This window comes from Crinia signifera, chromosome 6, assembly GCF_055691185.1.
Source record: "Crinia signifera chromosome 6, ASM5569118v1, whole genome shotgun sequence".
Taxonomy (NCBI): Eukaryota; Metazoa; Chordata; class Amphibia; order Anura; family Myobatrachidae; genus Crinia; species Crinia signifera.
In genome coordinates, this window is record NC_139222.1 from 219,197,901 (window position 1) to 219,214,892 (window position 16,992).

Consider the following 16,992-nt stretch of genomic DNA (forward strand, 5'->3'; position numbering starts at 1 on the left):
CACCATAGCCCTTACTGTGCGGAGTTTGTATATTCTCCCCGTGTTTGTGTGGGTTTACTTCGGGTACTCCGGTTTCCTCCCACAATCCAAAAATATACTGGTAGGGTAATTGGCTTCCAACAAATGAACCATAGAATGTCTGTGTTTGCATGTACATTTGGTAGGGAATATAGATTGTAAGCTCCACTGGGGCAGGGACTGATGTGAATGTTTGACTATTCTCTGTACAGCGCTGCGGAATATGTGTGTGCTATATAAGAAACTGTTAATAAATAAATAAATGACCATTACAGACCAAAATTAAATATGCTGGCATCATATGAGAAAACATTACATAATTTCATCAACAGTTATTAATACAATAGTATTAGAATTGGGTGACAGTGACCCCCCCCCCCCCTCCCCCCTCACAAAAAAAAAATCAGTGGGCACAGGAAAGCCCCACTCCATAGAATACAGTGTATGGGTCAAGGTAGAGGCACAGGACAGGCAATAACTTACCTACCCAAGCACACATTGCAACTTCACCTTCATTCAGGCAATCCGATGGTGCCCCCAATATTGATGACCAGGACCTGGGCCTTGCTGGCTATGAAACTCATACACTCCATTGAGCCATGCAGGTTGTTGATCCTGGGCAGCTGTCTTTCAGGGTGTCCGGTGGGTTGGACAGTGTGTACACCGTGCCCTGGATGCAAGAGGCAAACATGGACTCTTTCTCCAGGAGGAGCATTGGGCTATGCCTCAGAGTGGGGTTTGGTGGTGCTCCAGATCTCCTTGGAGGCAGAGCTGAGGCAAGAGCAGTTTACATGCTGCTTCCCATGTCCCATACTGCACTGAGATCTGCTCTACTGCCAGCAGGAGTAAACTGTGGGAGTGTTAAGGCCGTTGACCCCAGCTGCCAGCACCACTGCCTATTATATACTGTGACAGCAGAAGGCAACAGCAACAGTCATCACCTATGAGAATGCAGGCGGAGAGGAGCCGGCAGGTTGCAGCAGAACTGGCGGCCCAGCGGCAGGAGCACTGGAGAAGTCAGTGGACATCTGTTTGTAGAAATGGCACTGGAAATTCCTCAGTGACAGGGGCATGCTTTCATATAGGCAAAAAGCATGTCCCAGTCACTGAGGCACTTCTATAGGTGCCGCTTATATAGCTTTTTTGAATGGGCTTTTAAAGCCCAGTGCTCAGCCATGCCCACTGCCCTACCATGCACTTGTCGGAAATTGCATTGTACTGTAATTTATGTACACTTTAATATTATTCTCATTCATTTGTCAGTATAAACTTACCCTCTGGATCCTCTTCCTCTTGAGGAGGTTCTGTCAGGCAAGCGGCATTGCACACAGTGAAAAGGACACCGGCACTCAACACAAGACCCGCAATATATTTCTGGAATTCAAATGAAAGAAAAATACTCATAAAAACAAAAGTCATTTTAATGACTTCACATTGTCAGACTGGAGTTTTAGAAAAAAATGTTTTGTACAATCACTGTGTAGGGAATCCGATACAAATGTAATAATACACAGTACCAGTGCCTTTTTTCTTACCCATGGTCTGTAGCTCCCCCCCCAAGGATAATCCGCAACATTGCTCAGTCTTAGTGAAGCTAGATGCTGTATGTGAGTCTGAACTGGCTTCACTTTGACTCCCAGTGACTCCCTCCTATGGCGAGGTAGGAGCCTCCGCTGCTCAGGACCAATGATTCTAGTTGATGTTCTCATGCTGCTAGATAAAGCAATTGTTCCTGCTTTCACACTTATTCCTGAACGATCGGAAGAGGCCAAATTTAGCCCATTATGATGGTGCATTTCTGCGCATGTGCCAACCCCAGCACCAAACTGCTGTGGCGATTTACACACTCGCCAGGTCCTTCGTTGCGGGGAGGGAGGGCAGGGGGCGGACAAAGGCAGAAATGGGGCAGGAGAATTTGGCGGCCATCGAATGATTTCCCCAGCCTTTGGAAATTGAAGTCATTCTGAACTGACTTTTATTTCCTCCGCAAATCGCATTAGACGGGGAAGACATCGGCTCGACTGTATTCCCATGGGAACGCCCAGCGTTCTTATGGGGACGCCCATTGAATGATTTCTCCTGCTAGCGACCACATATGAGGGGATATGTTAGTGAATACATCCCCTCGCATGGTACCAAGGGGATTTGGCGATGGTCTCAACACCCAATAAGCAGCGATTTTCTCTGTTTACCGAGCCAACATGAATCACCCCCTTAGGGTATATTTTCTTTAAACCTGAAATTCAAAAGCATCAGGCCTAATTCAGATTTCAGATGTGGTTGGAGCTGCACCCTGTGCCACAAAGTACAGATTATCATGTGCAAACAGATCCTGCGACACAGAATGGGAGAGGGAAGAGACCGGTGATGGCGCTGGACCTCGGGAACACCCAGCATTTACGGGCATCCCCATGAAAATGCATTCCCATTGGACGTCAGCTCCGAGCCCGCCTTCCTGGATTTGCAGAGGAAATAAACGTCCATTTCTACTGACTTTTATTCCTCTGAAGGCAGGAGAAAGCATTTGATGGTCGGCGACCATCGAATGATTTCTCCTGCTAGCGGACGCATGTTTGGCAACACATCCTCTCGCATGGTACTGAGGAGATTCAGTGGTGGGTGTTTGGCGAGGCGGCATTAAGCCGCTCGGTAAGCAGCGAATGACCGCTGCTTACCGAGCGGTGTTGAATCACCCCCTAATCCATTGAAACAAGGGAGCATTCTAGTGACTATTTCACCAAACTCCCGTAGAAAAAAATACAAAAAAGTATTTGCAGTGCTGTGTTTAGAATTGGGGGCACGTAAACGCTGAACCAGGGGTGTTCACTTGCTACCCTCCCCACCAGACCAGCATACAGCAGGGTGTGCTAGGCTGTCGCTGCTTCCCGCTCTTGGTGGCCCTGCTATCATTACAAAGCAGATCTTAGATCTATTGAGCACTCCAATCCAACTCTTCATCTTTGTAAGTAGCGGCAGTGCGAAAATATGCAAATGCCACAGGACTCCCGTGAGTAACAAAAAAATACCCATTGCAGGCTTCTTTGAGCTGCTGCTTCAACCAATCGACTGTTTGATCATCAGACATCTGAGTAACCTTTAGGTTAGATGTGTAGTGGAAACAGCAGGATATACTTAGTTGGAAATAGACAGACACATAACCGTTATGAAACAGCCAGATCAAGGGACTGGTAAACATATAGTACATGCCCAAAATTTACTGGGTGCTATTGATCCCTTAATACAGTGATGACTGTTTAAGAATGGTGTATCATTGTACATATACCACAGAGCCACCTGCCAGTCCAGCAGCACTGCTACAGAGATCACATGATGGAAAATTTTGTCCAGCAAGCAGCCACCAGGTGGGGAGTGTGGATGCTGTGGGTCGTACGATCACTGCTGGCCACAGTGATTGGGATTCAGAGCCGCAGCTACATAAAAAAAGAAATAAGTGCAGTGCTTGAACCGGTATACCGGCATAATGAAGTTTGCTGATATATCGCTGTATACTGTCAATCTTTGAGCAGCGTGTGTGTGTGTCATTTATTGGCTGTAATTCATCCATGTACTGTATGCAGTACATGGGTGCTGGGAGGTGTGACAGTGAAAGTAAAGTGGTAGGGCAATAAACATCTTATTGCTTTACCTCTTTCACACTGCACCTATAACCCGGGTCGACCTGGGCCGCGGTGCGGTGTGAAAGGACCAAACTGAATATTCTGGGTCAACGAACCCAGCATTTCAACCCGGGTTATAAGAAGGGTTAAACCAGGGTTGCCCTGTGTATAATGGGTGGCCCAGGTTAATTGTCAAAATCCCAGGTCCGACCCGGCTTAGCGAAGTGAAAGTGGTATCAGTCTGGTACATGCTAAGTAATACATATATTGGCATTTTGCTCAAATGGCCGATATATCATGAGCCCATCACTGTATGTGTACACCCAGTACTGTATGTCTGTGAAAAAGGTCAAAATATCTAAAGTGGCACAGAGAGGGGGCATGGGTCCTCTTTACCCAGGCCCGGGCATGTTGGGTCCCGGTGTGGGCCTGGGTCCCGCTACACCCCTCCCTCCCATAGCAGGGAGACTTTGGGAAGGTAGAGTGAGGACTGACTGCTTCTTTAGAGAGAGTATGTATAGACACTCTCTCTGAAGAAGCCGCTGACGCTTACTGCAGGAGGGGAAATGCATTAAAGACCTATTTAGAAGCACCTTAAGGTGCGTACACACGGGGGGAGATATATTGCTTGCAATATATTGCTGAGCAATATATTGCTCAGTTTCTCTTTTTCAACAAGCGACCAGAGATGGTCGCTGTTGAAAACGAACCTCTGCTGGGGGTGCCGCAGAGGTAATTAGCTGGTCGCAGGAGCAAGCTCCTGCGACCAGCGATTACAATGGGGCAGAAAACGGGAGCGCGCACCCGGCGATTTATCGCCGGGGCACACTCCCAATCACTGGCAATATGGTCGCCTGCGACCATATTCCCAGCGATTACAGCACCTATCTCCCCCGTGTGTACACAGCATAAGAGTTGGGATATTGACACTGATTTAAGCAGACACACCCATCCCCATTTGTGATCTCTAGAGAAAGCTGTACCACAGGTTGTGAGCAACAGCAGCTGGGAGACACAGATCGGCACTGTCCTGAAGGGTCTGTGAAGCCAAGTAAGGTATCTGCTGGGCTTACTAAGGGTGGTGATATTATTATACTGATTTTAGGATTATGTATTTTATTTGTATTCATTGTTGATTATGAATGTATTGTATCAGAACTGGTAGGCAACTGCCTTGCACAGTTTTATTGACCCCATCTTGTTTTACTTTATTTAATTGTTCATTATCTTATTTATTTGACTTGTGATGTTATGGGTTTTATGATATTGGCCGGGATGTAATGGAAGCTAATTTTAGTCGACAGGTAAAAGTTGCTCAAAGTCAACGTTAGAATGTCAACTGTTTACCAGAACTCGGCCAATGTAACACTCCGAATGCAAATCGGCTCTGACTTCTGATGGTATTTTTAGAGTAGGAAGCATCTGAATTTTTTAAGACAACCGGAATGCACCATATACAGGTACACCGCTGATTTTCCAGCAACCGGTGGTCCGGAATCTCCTTTAATCCGGACACATCAGGTCCCAGGGGGAAATTATTATTGATAGGTTGTTAGATGTAGAAGGGACTATGGGAGTCTGTGGGAGTTTGGATTATCTGCACGCGCAAGACAAGCTGCGGATTGGTACTACGGAGGTCACACTGAGGGGGGCTCTCTGCTTTCTGAAGGTACCACCGATAATCCGTCAAATTTGGTAATCCAGCTCAGTGCTGGAACAGACTATGCCGAGTAATCGCTGTTCAACCTGTAGTGTAACAGTTGCAGACAGGGATGTAATGGCGGCCGAGTTAGAAAGTCAGACAAATATAGAGATGGATTTTTTTTTTTTTTTTGAGGGGGTCATAAATTCTATTCAACAATGTTTACGTTCACTTACAAGTACACAATTAGGTACATTTGTAACAAACAAACATTTTTCAAATTATTTGTAACTTTCAATTGCAAAATATACTTCGACCTGTCAAAATAGGTCATGTACTGTACAAATGCATCTTATGCGCATCGCTGTGCAATATGGATGTACAAGCAGCATCTATGTAATTGTGACTGTATCTGCATAAAAAATGTTCTGCTAAAGTGTATCCTAGCCAAGCAGTGTAACGTACAGTCATTTGGAATGCAGCTGGACACTATTTACAATTGGTGACTGCAGAATAATTGTATATTTCACAAAATTGGACCAAAAATGGCTCCTACTACATCCCGATTCCTGGCCATTGTGTTTATCCATTGCACTGTAATGCATAGTTAACAGTTATCTTAAGATTCTTTATAGCTGTAATTTAGTAATTTGTGATAAAGTATAATTTTATGTAAAAAAAAGACAAATAATAAAACCGGTAGCTTTTTTTCTGACAGTGTGCTTTACACTGACCAAATATATTTTCAACTCTTTGTAAAAAAAGCTCCTGTACTATTGGCTCGGCAAGGTAATTATTAGCTGAGTGTTTGCTGTAGTCGTTTGATCATTAAACAAGAAAAAGACATACAACCAGCAAAGATTGGGGATGACCGGGGTGTTTAATTTCTAGAGCATAATGTTACTTTGTAGTGGTCTACATACAGTAAACCTTTCTGATCCAACCATGAATAATTGTCTTTGACCTACTACTACATATTACAATCATGACAGCTTTTCTTTATAACGGGTAAATGTGAATATTAGATCAATGGTTCAGTTTTTGTAAAATTAATTAACAAACATATCGGGGGGAATTTACTAAAGGAAATTTGTACAAAAAATATGTGTATTTGTATCCAGAAATACACTTATTTTTGACATTTACTATCCCGAAAATACGGCAATTCATAGCACATCAATACGAATAGCCGTATTTTCGGGATAGTAAATGTCAAAAATAAGTGTATTTCTGGATACAAATACACCTATTTTTTACAAATTTCCTTTAGTAAATTTTCCCATCATCTCTAATGTTAAATATTTTGATTATCTGAATGCAGAGGAGTAGCTAGGTGACATGGTGCCCGGAGCAATGGTATGTTTTGGCACCCCCAACCCACCCAGTCATCTTTCCTTCTTATAGTAATGTTCCTTACACATTATTAGATTAGATTAGATACAGCTTTATTGTCATCACCCTAAATTAGGGCGGCAAAACTCAGTTTACCATCCATCCACATACGTACATACTGTACAATAAAATCTGAAAGATCCACGTACAAATAACAATAAAACTTAAGTCCCATTAACCCTCCCCCCATGACCCAAATTAGCATTTAGTTCTAAAATAGCCCTAGGAAAGAAACTATTCCTCATCCTACTGGTCCTACTCCTCATACAACTAGTATCTGCCTGAAGGTAAAAACACAAACAACCCATTAGCCGGGTGGGTTCTATCTTTTAAGATATTGAGCGCCCTACACAGACAGTGCTTTCTCTGAATATCATCATCAGCAGGGAGAGTAGTACCCATTATCCGTTGGCCAGTTTAATTGACCTCTGTATTAGCTTCCATTCTACAGCAGTACAATTTCCATACCAGATGGAGAAACAACTGGTCAGAATACTTACCACTGCACAGCGATAGAAATTTACCAATATGCGTAGTGGCAATTGTTGTTTTTTCAGCATCCTAAGGAAAAAAAGGCGTTGATGGGCCTTTTTTTACCAGACACTTAATATTAGTTGACCATGTTAGGTCCTCAGAGATATGAGTACCCAAAAATGTAAAACTAGAGACACGGTCAACATTACTCCCACTAATCTGTACCGGCATAACCGGGTTAGATTTTTTCCAGCGAAAATCCACCGCAATCTCTTTAGTTTTACTGGCGTTAAGAAAGAGATTATTGGCACAACACCACTCAGCCAAATGCTGAATATCATCTCTATTTGCCGTTTAGTTGTTGTTGTCAATAAGGCCTATTAATGTTGTATCATCGGCAAATTTAATAATGATATTGGAATTGTAAACCGGCTTGCAGTCGGACGTAAAAATAGAATAAAGGAACAGGCTTAATACACAACCTTTTGGTACCAAATTATACAGCGTAACTGAGCCTGAACTGTCTGTCCCTGCTCTAACCACCTGTGGCCTATCACTTAAAAAGTCCCCTATCCAATTACACATGGAATTGTCAATCCCCAAGTCCAGAGACTAGTCTAGCTGGTATCACCGTATTGAACGCCAAACTGAAATCGACAAACAACAGTCGGACATACGTGTTATTTTTATCCAGATGTGATAATACAGATTGCATCAGCAAAGAGACTGCATCATCAATGCTGCGATAAGCAAACTGAAATGGATCCAAAGATGGTGATAGACCAGCCTTCAGATGTATTAACACCAACTGTTCAAAATACTTCATGACTATCGGTGTGAGAGCAACAGGACGATAATCATTCAAATTTATCAACCCAGAATTTTTTGGCACCGATATTATAGTAGTGCTTTTACAGCAAGCAGGCACAATCGACGCAGATAGGGACAGATTGAAAAAATGTCCGTAAATACCCCCGTCAACTGCTCAGCACATGCCCTCAGCACCCATCCCGGTTTACCATCTGGTCCAGCCGACTTAATTGCATTGATTTGGCTTAGACCAGCTAGGACCTCTGCAGATGTTAATACAAGAGATTGGCCAGAGGAAGGCAGTCTAGTCACCCTTTCACTGTTGTCTCTATCGAACCGTGCATAGAAATGGTTCAACTCATTTAGAGAGGAGACATCCATAGCAAGTGCTGAGCTAGTTTTATCTACCTTATAGTTGCTGATAAACCGGATACCCTGCCATAAACGGCGGGGATCAGATCTTGCCAAATGCTCCTCTATCCTTAGCTTATAGCAGTGTTTAGCCCCGATAATACCTTTCTTCAGATTCGCCCTAGCTGTACCATAGGCTACTTCCCTAAAGGCAGTGTTACGGGCCCTTAGAAGAAGCCGAACCTCCCTATTCATCCATGGCTTCTCATTCGGATATACAGTAATCTTTTTCCAGGTGGTGACACTATGCCACACAAATTGTAATGGCCATTACAGAATATGCCACACAATCTGTAATGCTCGTTACACATTATGACCCACACCATAATGCCTTTAGACTTTATGCCACAAACCGTTATGCTTAAGTAACTTTATGCCACACACCATAATGCCCATTGCACATACCACACACCAATTAATTTTTATGCCACACACCATAATGCTCCAGGTTAACTCTTTACACGCAATGGTGTAATTATAAATTTTGCAACCCCTCCCATGGCACTTTAGTGACACAAAAGGCCCATACACACTTGATGATTTTGAGCTGAAAATCGATCATTTTGGCCGTTTTGAGCTATTTTCAGCTGAAAATCACCTAGTGTGTATGAGCCACCGTTGGCAGACTAGCGATGATGCGTGCTCCCGCATCATCGCTAGCAAAGTCCACCATCTGCTGGTTTTACCAGCATGCCAGCGATGATGGATGGTTTTTCATCCATTATCGCTGTGTGTACGCAACGCGGTCTGAAAGATTATACACTTTTTAGTCCATGGACCGCCCCAAGCCTCCCCTTCTCCCTCCCCTTCTCCCTCCCCCTGCTCCTTACTCACGCCGCACTTGAACACCCGCCCAGCCTCCCATCAGTCCGTCCACTCTCCCTCCTTTCCTTCTGCCTGTACGTCCGCAGCCCCCTCCTGCCTGTACGTCTGCTGCTGTTCCACCCCCTCCACCACCTTCCGAACACTGCCACAGCTCACCTGCTCGCAAGCAGCTCCATCACCCCAGCGGGAGCGCAGGCAGAATAAATAATAATAATTATATATATATATATATATATGTGTGTGTGTGTGTGTGTGTGTATATATGTGTATATGTATATATATATATATATATATATATTTTGAATGGAACAGGCGTGAACCCCTGCGCCAAGTGTATATCAAACAAGTCCCCAGTTGAACAAATTCCCCAGTAAATCAACCGAGGAAATACCAGCACCAAAGTTAGTTTTTTCAACCTGCAGCTGCTTCTCTCTATAGGGTGAAGTCTCTGGAATCCACAGAGAGGAAGAGATCTAGGAGAAGGCAGAGAGAAGGCGCTTCATGGTGCAATATCACTTATAAACAATTTTAATGGACAATAGTAAAATCCTGGTACAGGCAAATACAGACTCGTACCATAAGTAAAAGCACTGTGGACTGGGTACCACAATGTTTAAAATGTAGCCAAAGGCTAAGCTGCTCACACTTAGGCGCTGGAACAAGGAACCACCAACGACACCGCTTTGCTGGCTTGCAGGGAGGCGTGCAGGGGTCACCAGGAACCAGACGTCAGCTGTGAGATGGGTAGGAGCGTTGTAGGCCACACCCTGACGCGTTTCGTCGTATATATACACAGCAAGGTTCCCAGACATCCAAACAGGTCCCCAGGAACAACACGTCACTGCAGCATCTCCAACATGAAGAATCTTTAATGCATAGCCTCAACGGCTCGTTTCAGGGAATTTGATAAAGGGGTAAATTCCCCGAAACAAGCCGTTGAGGCTATGCATTAAAGATTTTTCATGTTGGAGATGCTGCAGTGACGTGTTGTTCCTGGGGACCTGTTTGGATGTCTGGGAACCTTGCTGTATATTTATACTACAAAGGCACGCAGCGCTGGTTGTGATTTTCATGGAAAGTGCCGGTCCATTGCCTGGATATATATATATATATATATATATATATGTGTATTAAAAAGCCATGCAAAATGACACCCAATATATATTATATATACACACACACACACAGTATCTTTTTGCACCACTCAGTTGTGAGGAAGCCACTGAAGTTATACACAGGCGGAGAAAGGGGGTGCCGGAAGGGTTCCCGACAGTCGGGATCCCGACAGTCATTTACCCGACGTCGGGATCCGCTGATCATAAACAGCCTGTCCCAGTGACCGCAATCTCATTGCCGCTGATACATCTATAGGAGCGGACATTATCTGTATTTGTTTGGCGAATAGCTCTCTCCACAAACATCAGGAGAGCACCTCCATTCAATCAGAAGGTAAATTGTTCATATGAAATTGGACATTGCTTGAGCTGGATATAACCACCACCAAAGAGACTTTTCATCAATTCTGTGCGGGACTGGTAAATATAAAACAGATCAGTTAAAACCAATTGATGCCTTAATTTAAAACCATTCTAGCCTCATACCAGATGTTGCGAGACTAATTGATATGCCTCTTTATGTTATGTGTTGTACGTCTTGTTGTGTTGTATGTGATAATAATAATGTAATTGTTTATGAAGTGCACTTCTCATTGTTTATATATGTGATACTTATATTTATCATTTAAACACATTGCTAATTATTGTGCTGAGCACGACTGCGCCCCTTGAAAGTACATGTCAGTGTAAATTGGATGTCCTTTTTCCTTTCCTTGTCTTGTTTTAAGGTACACAACCTCTGACAAGGGGCAGCAATAGTGCACAGCGATTTAGATATTTTAATTACATAGAACCAGTGCTCCTATTCGCCATCTTTGGCTTACCTACACCTGCTGGTTGCCAGGGGTAACATGCTTGTTGCCTGTGATTCCATACTTGTTGTCAAGGGGGATTATATGGTAGTTGCCATAAGGGATTACATGCTTGTTGCCAAGGGTATCCATTTTCTTTGCCATAGGGGTTCCATGCTTGTGGCCAGGGGTTCCATGCTCGTAGCCAGGGGAGATTACATGCTCGTTGCCCAAAGGGAGCTAAATGTGAGTTGCCCCGGAGGAAATAAATTTGTTTATTGCCCGCCTTACCCCCTGCCAGATGCTGATCGCCCATCTGCTGCGGAGGCACAGAGTCTCTGACAGCATTAGAGACCCTGTGCCCCTCCAAAGATGGCCGCCCCCACAAAGGAGACAGCCGCTAGAGGTCCTCCTGCACCTCTAGCGTCTGTCAGTATGACAGATGCTAGAACTAAGGGAGTACCTCTAGCTTGTCTTCTCTGTGGCAGCGGACGGGGTGCAGGGTCTCTGTAATACTGTCAGAGACACTGCACTTCCGCAGCAGATGGGCGGTCAGCATCTGGCAGGGGAAAGGGCCGAAGCGGACGGGCGGTCGGCATCAAGAGGGCAGATCAGCGGGCAACAAGTGTGGTTCCTGGGCACCCTGCTACTCTTTGGCGCCCGGAGCTTGCGCTCCGTCGGCTCCACTCTCCCTATGCCCCTGTCTGAATGTAATCCATACACAGTATCAGAGCAGTTACTGACAAATTATTTAATGCCTTATATTTAGTATCTGTCAGACTGACAGATTAATACCCCTTTTATACCCAAATCCCAGATCCGACCCGGCATTTGAAACACAGATCCAAGCCAGGTCGGATCCGGGATTTGCACCGTTTACACTGCGGTGCCTACTTGCAGTGTAAACGGAGGCGGCGCTTGGAGATGACATCCTCTACAAGCACCGGGACCGGCGATCCCCCCCGCTAGGGCCACCGATTGTCACGCTGGGGGCAAGCCCAACACCAAGGTAAGCTGCTGGGCTGCCACTGACGCGGGTTCACAAGGGAATAACCTAGGTTTCTGCGGCGGTGACAATCAGTGATTGTCTGATATCATGTTGATGTAAATAAGTAGCTGTGCCCTCTTCATCCGGACTTTGATGAATTAATTTGCCTGATCTGGTAACCGGGCAGCACAGGTGTTAGATATTCACTATTATTTTAATTTTGTTTATGTAAGTCTAAATCTGTGTAGGTTTTTAAATGTAATATGTGGACCATTTGTAGGGACAAGAATTGATGCCAATGAATATACTGTAACGTAATGCCAACATCCAGCTCCATCTATCTGCATCCCACCTGTGTTTTCTGTTTCCTTGTGTTAAAACCTTGATGATTGATTTCCCTACTTACTACTTACATAAATAACTTTACATAACATTAGTAGTAGTAATAATAACAATAGTACAGTACATAAACTTCCACGCACAATAAGACTCTCCACTAGCCTCCAAACTTTCAAGCATTCCCTGAAAACTCACCTCTTCAGGTAAGCCTACCATATTTAAGTCCCATATGCATAACCCTCTGAGGCACTTATGTATTATATAGCTTCCCTTCTGTAACTTGGTGGGACTGCTATGCTATTACTGGTGCCTGTCCTTGTGTTTCCCTCCTATATCCCTATAGATTGTAAGCTTGCAGCAGGGCCCTCCTACCTCCAAGTCTGTCTGTTATTACCCAGTTTGTTTTATCTGTGTATACAATTGTAAAGCGCAATGGTAACTGCTGCTCTATATAAGAAACTGTAAATAAATAATAAATAAACTATATAGGGTACTTGTTTCCTAGCACGGCCACAAATCTTGGCCATCGGGGGTAATTTTAGTTGCCTGCGACGCGACCGACGCGATGCCCCCGATTTTTCCATTGAAATGCATTGAAAACAGTGAAAAATCGGGTCGGTCGCGTCGTGTGCGCCTAAAAATGCTTAAATGGTCCACCCGCGATGGCCGCGATTTCACCATAGGGAACAATGTTAAATGCCTCAATTTACCCGCGATGACCCCGATTTTCCATAGGAAACAATGTTAAATGGGTCAATTTACCCAAATCATTATAGGGAAGAATGGTAAATGGGCCAGAAAGCCCCCAAAAAACCCCTGACCAGTGAAATGTCCCCCCAAAAGTAGTTCACGCCACCCCGCGATGAACGTGAACCCGAAGCGTGGCGAGCGCAGCGAGTCCGCGAGGGGCGGCGGTACGCGTCCTCCGACCTTTTTATACCCCCACTATCCACTAGGGCGTGGAATGAGAATAGAATAGTGTGGCGAGCGCAGCGAGCCACCGAGCCCGAAGCGTGGTGAGCGCAGCGAGGATACCTTCACAGGTAAACGCGTCCCTTCGCGGGCTTCACAGGTATCCGCGTCCCCTCGCGGGGCTCGCTGCGCTCTCCACGCTTCGGGCTCGGTGGCTCGCTGCGCTCGCCACACTATTCTATTCTCACTCCACGCCCTAGTGGATAGTAGGGGTATGAAAAGGTCGGAGGACGCGTACCGCCGCCCCTCGCGGGCTCGCTGCGCTCGCCACGCTTCGGGTTCACGTTGATCACGTGGTGGCGTAAACTACTTTTGGGGGGACATTTCAATGTTCAGGGGTGTTTTTTGCCCATTTACCATTGTTCCTATGATAATTTGGGTAAATTGAGCCATTTCCCATTGTTTCCTATGGGAAATCGTGGTCATCGCGGGTAAATTGAGGCATTTAACATTGTTCTCTATGGGGAAATCGCGGGCATCGCGTCTGGCCCATCGCACCCGATTTTTTTGCGCATGCGATGCCCGTGATGGCCCCGATTTTACCCCCGATGACCGCGATTATGATCGTTGTGGCCGTGCTAGGAAACAAGTACCCTATATAGAGATATATTAATAATGATACAGTAATTATATTTTCCTGCTTATTGTACTTCATAGTTAGAAACGACAATTTTTGTATGATTTATCACATAGGATATTATCACATCACTCATTAAAATGTATAATAATGAAATTCTTTTGTGTGATATTGACTGTTGATTTTTTTTTTTTTAAATACTATAATACTGTAGCCATAAACTCCCTGAAAACATCCATTAAAGTCAACTGAAATGTGTCTGTTCAGTCTAAGATAGTATTACTATTACCAAGCAGAATAAACTTACCATCGTGAAATGTTCTCTGCAGCGACTAAACATAATGGCCCTGTAATGTGCTATTTAAGCTCGGTGGAGCCCACGATTGGTCAATATTGATCATTCTCAATCTCTATTGATTGCCATTTCTCTAGAAATTTAAAAGCAAATGTTGACCACTGCATCAGATTTGGCAAGGAGACCATTTAGTGCTATGGTTTACTATTGTTGTTAACTCCTTCATGACAACAGACACTGTGGGTGACATTTAATAGGATGCGAATTTTAGTCACGTTCCAAAATCGCACCATATCGCACTTTTCAAAATCGATTTTTTTTTTTTTTTTTTTGCTGGAATATGCATATTTAATGAAAAGCAAAATCTGGGCAAAAAAGGTGTGATAATGTGCGATTTTTAGTCATGAAAATGCTATTTTTAGTCATGAAAATGTGCGAATTTGAGGAAATGTGTGATATCGTGTTTAAAAAAAAAAAAAAATGGCGTGAGGTCCCCCCTCCTGAGCATAACCAGCCCCGGGCTCATTGATCCGGACCTGGTTCAAAAAATACGGGTCACAAAAAGTGTTGGGGTCCCCTGTATTTCTGAAACCAGCCCCGGACTCTTGGACCGGTCCTGCTTCCAAAAATACGGGGGACAAAAAAATCTGGGGGTCCCCCGTATTTTGAAACTAGCACCGGGCTCCAACAGCTCGTGGTGTCATGCCACAGCCGGGCGACACTTTTTTACATATTAGTGTGGTTGGCTTGATGTGTCTCCATGGAGATGCATAGAGCCAAAGACGCTAGTAGCCTCTATAGACAAAGACGCTATCAGCCTCTATAGTGCTGGGACAGCGCTATAGAAGCTGTTAGCAGCGCCGGAGAAAGCCGTCTCACTCCGCTGTCAGTGCTGGGTGTGCTGGCTCTGGAGGAGGGAGGGCAGTGCAGGACCCTGGTTCGGTAAGTGTATTGGTGCAAAATTGAGGTGTGTGTGTGTGTGTGTGTAATAAAGTTCTTATTTTCTGTGTGTGTTTTATTTAAAAATGTCATTTTAACATTCTTTTTACAGGTGGACTACAAGTCCCAGCAGCCCCATTAATGCCCCGCATGCTGGGACTTGTGGTTCGCCATGTCCCAGCATGCAGGGGAGGCTTTCTGGCACTTGTAGTTCACCTGTATAAAGCAATGTTATTTATGAATGATTTAACACTATCAGGCCGGCGTCCAATGGCCAGGGAAGCCGGTGATAGCCCCGGGCTTCAGCCCTGGACGGGTAAAGCCTGGGGGGGGGGGACCCCTTTATTTATTTACTCCCCCAGGCTGACCAGCCATAGTGCTCATGGTTCGGCCCGGGGGACCTTATGTAAAAGTGTCCCCTGGCTGTGGCGCTGACACCAAAGGCTGTTGGAGCCCGGAGCTGGTTTCAAAATATGGGGGATCCCCAGATTTTTTGTCCCCTGTATTTTTGGAACCAGGACCGGTCCAAATAGTCCGGGCTGGTTTCAGTCATATGGGGGACCCCAACGCTTTTTTGTCCCCCATATTTTTGTAACCAGGTCCGGCTCAATGAGCCTGTGGCTGGTTATGCTCAGGAGGGGGGACCTCACGCCATTTTTTTTTTTATTTGAACTTTTACACATTTTTTAAGACAGGACCATGCGGGTTGGGATTGTTGGGTCGACCATAACTAGGTCGACAAGCATTGGGTCGACACCACAAGGTCGACATGGGTTAAGGTCGACATGGGTCAATGTCGACATGGGCCAAGGTCGACAGGGGTCTAGGTCAACATGGATCTAGGTCGACATGACGTTAAGTCAACACAAGAATTAGGTCGACATGGGCTAGTCAAAAGGTTGACATGGGTTTTTTCACTTTTTTTACCCGAATATCAACACAGTCGACATGGACACAATTTGAAGTGCACTGGATCCCCTCGCATTGCTCACTTTGCTCGCAATGCTTCGGGCACATTCTTTTATTCTCCCACCACGCCCTAGTGAATGGTAGGGCATGAATTACCACCTGTCGGCACATGTCAGGTCGAAAAAACAGCAGCTTCAAAGTGGCTTAAGAGTGAGGCTAATTTGTAGCTAATGTGGGGTACACACCACGATGACCCGCTCACGATGCACATTGTGAGCGGGTCGTCAGTGTTTCTTTAGACCCGCTCACGATGATGCGGGGGGCACGACCCGCTCACGATGTGCACCGTGAGCGGGTCCGATCCGATGGCGACCCGCACCCGGCTGTATGGTCGTTCTTCAGATCCTACCTGCTGCAGGTAGGATCTGAATAACGACCGACCCGCGGGACCGCGCATCGGATCGGTCCACACAAGGACAGAAAAGGGCCCAATCACCACACAATCTACATCCAATTGGTCGGAATTGGATCTAGATTGAGGGGATCGGGCCCTAGTCGTCCTGGTGTGTACCAGGCATAAATGATCCTGACTTTGAAGTCGGAAACTGCTTTACCTGTTGGGGGTGCCTCATCTCACTGACTCAAATCTTGCTTTTTCTTTCATGGGATAAATTAGGTTTATTATTGGGAATGGGACTTGCCAAACTAGGCATACCTGCACAGTTCCACCATTTACACTTCATTTAAACACTTTTGTTCACTATAGGGGTGAAATTTAATAGGATGAGAGAATCAGAAAGTGAGAGATTAATCATTTACACTTCAAAATAAAACTGGTTTTGCAGAGTTAATGATTGTTGCCTTCAAAAAATGGGGAT

At 45.0% G+C, this 16,992-nt stretch overlaps 1 protein-coding gene across 2 annotated transcripts in view; it reads right to left on the reverse strand.

Moving 5' to 3' along the window:
* The window catches only part of LOC146008973 (beta-microseminoprotein-like), a 33,951-nt gene extending 19,556 nt beyond the window's left edge, over positions 1-14,395 (reverse strand). The window contains exons 1-3 of one of the 2 annotated variants that reach the window (XM_083148854.1): positions 9,834-10,004; positions 9,606-9,662; positions 1,293-1,392 (exon numbers count right to left, since the gene is read on the reverse strand). In XM_083148854.1, the coding sequence (XP_083004980.1) occupies positions 1,293-1,392; positions 9,606-9,662; positions 9,834-10,001 (325 nt within the window). In that variant the 5' untranslated portion in view covers positions 10,002-10,004. Of the gene's footprint in view, positions 1-1,292; positions 1,393-9,605; positions 9,663-9,833; positions 10,005-14,278 lie in introns of those variants that run through there. The other variant, XM_083148855.1, reaches the window with a different exon arrangement.
* Positions 14,396-16,992: the final 2,597 nt, after the last annotated feature.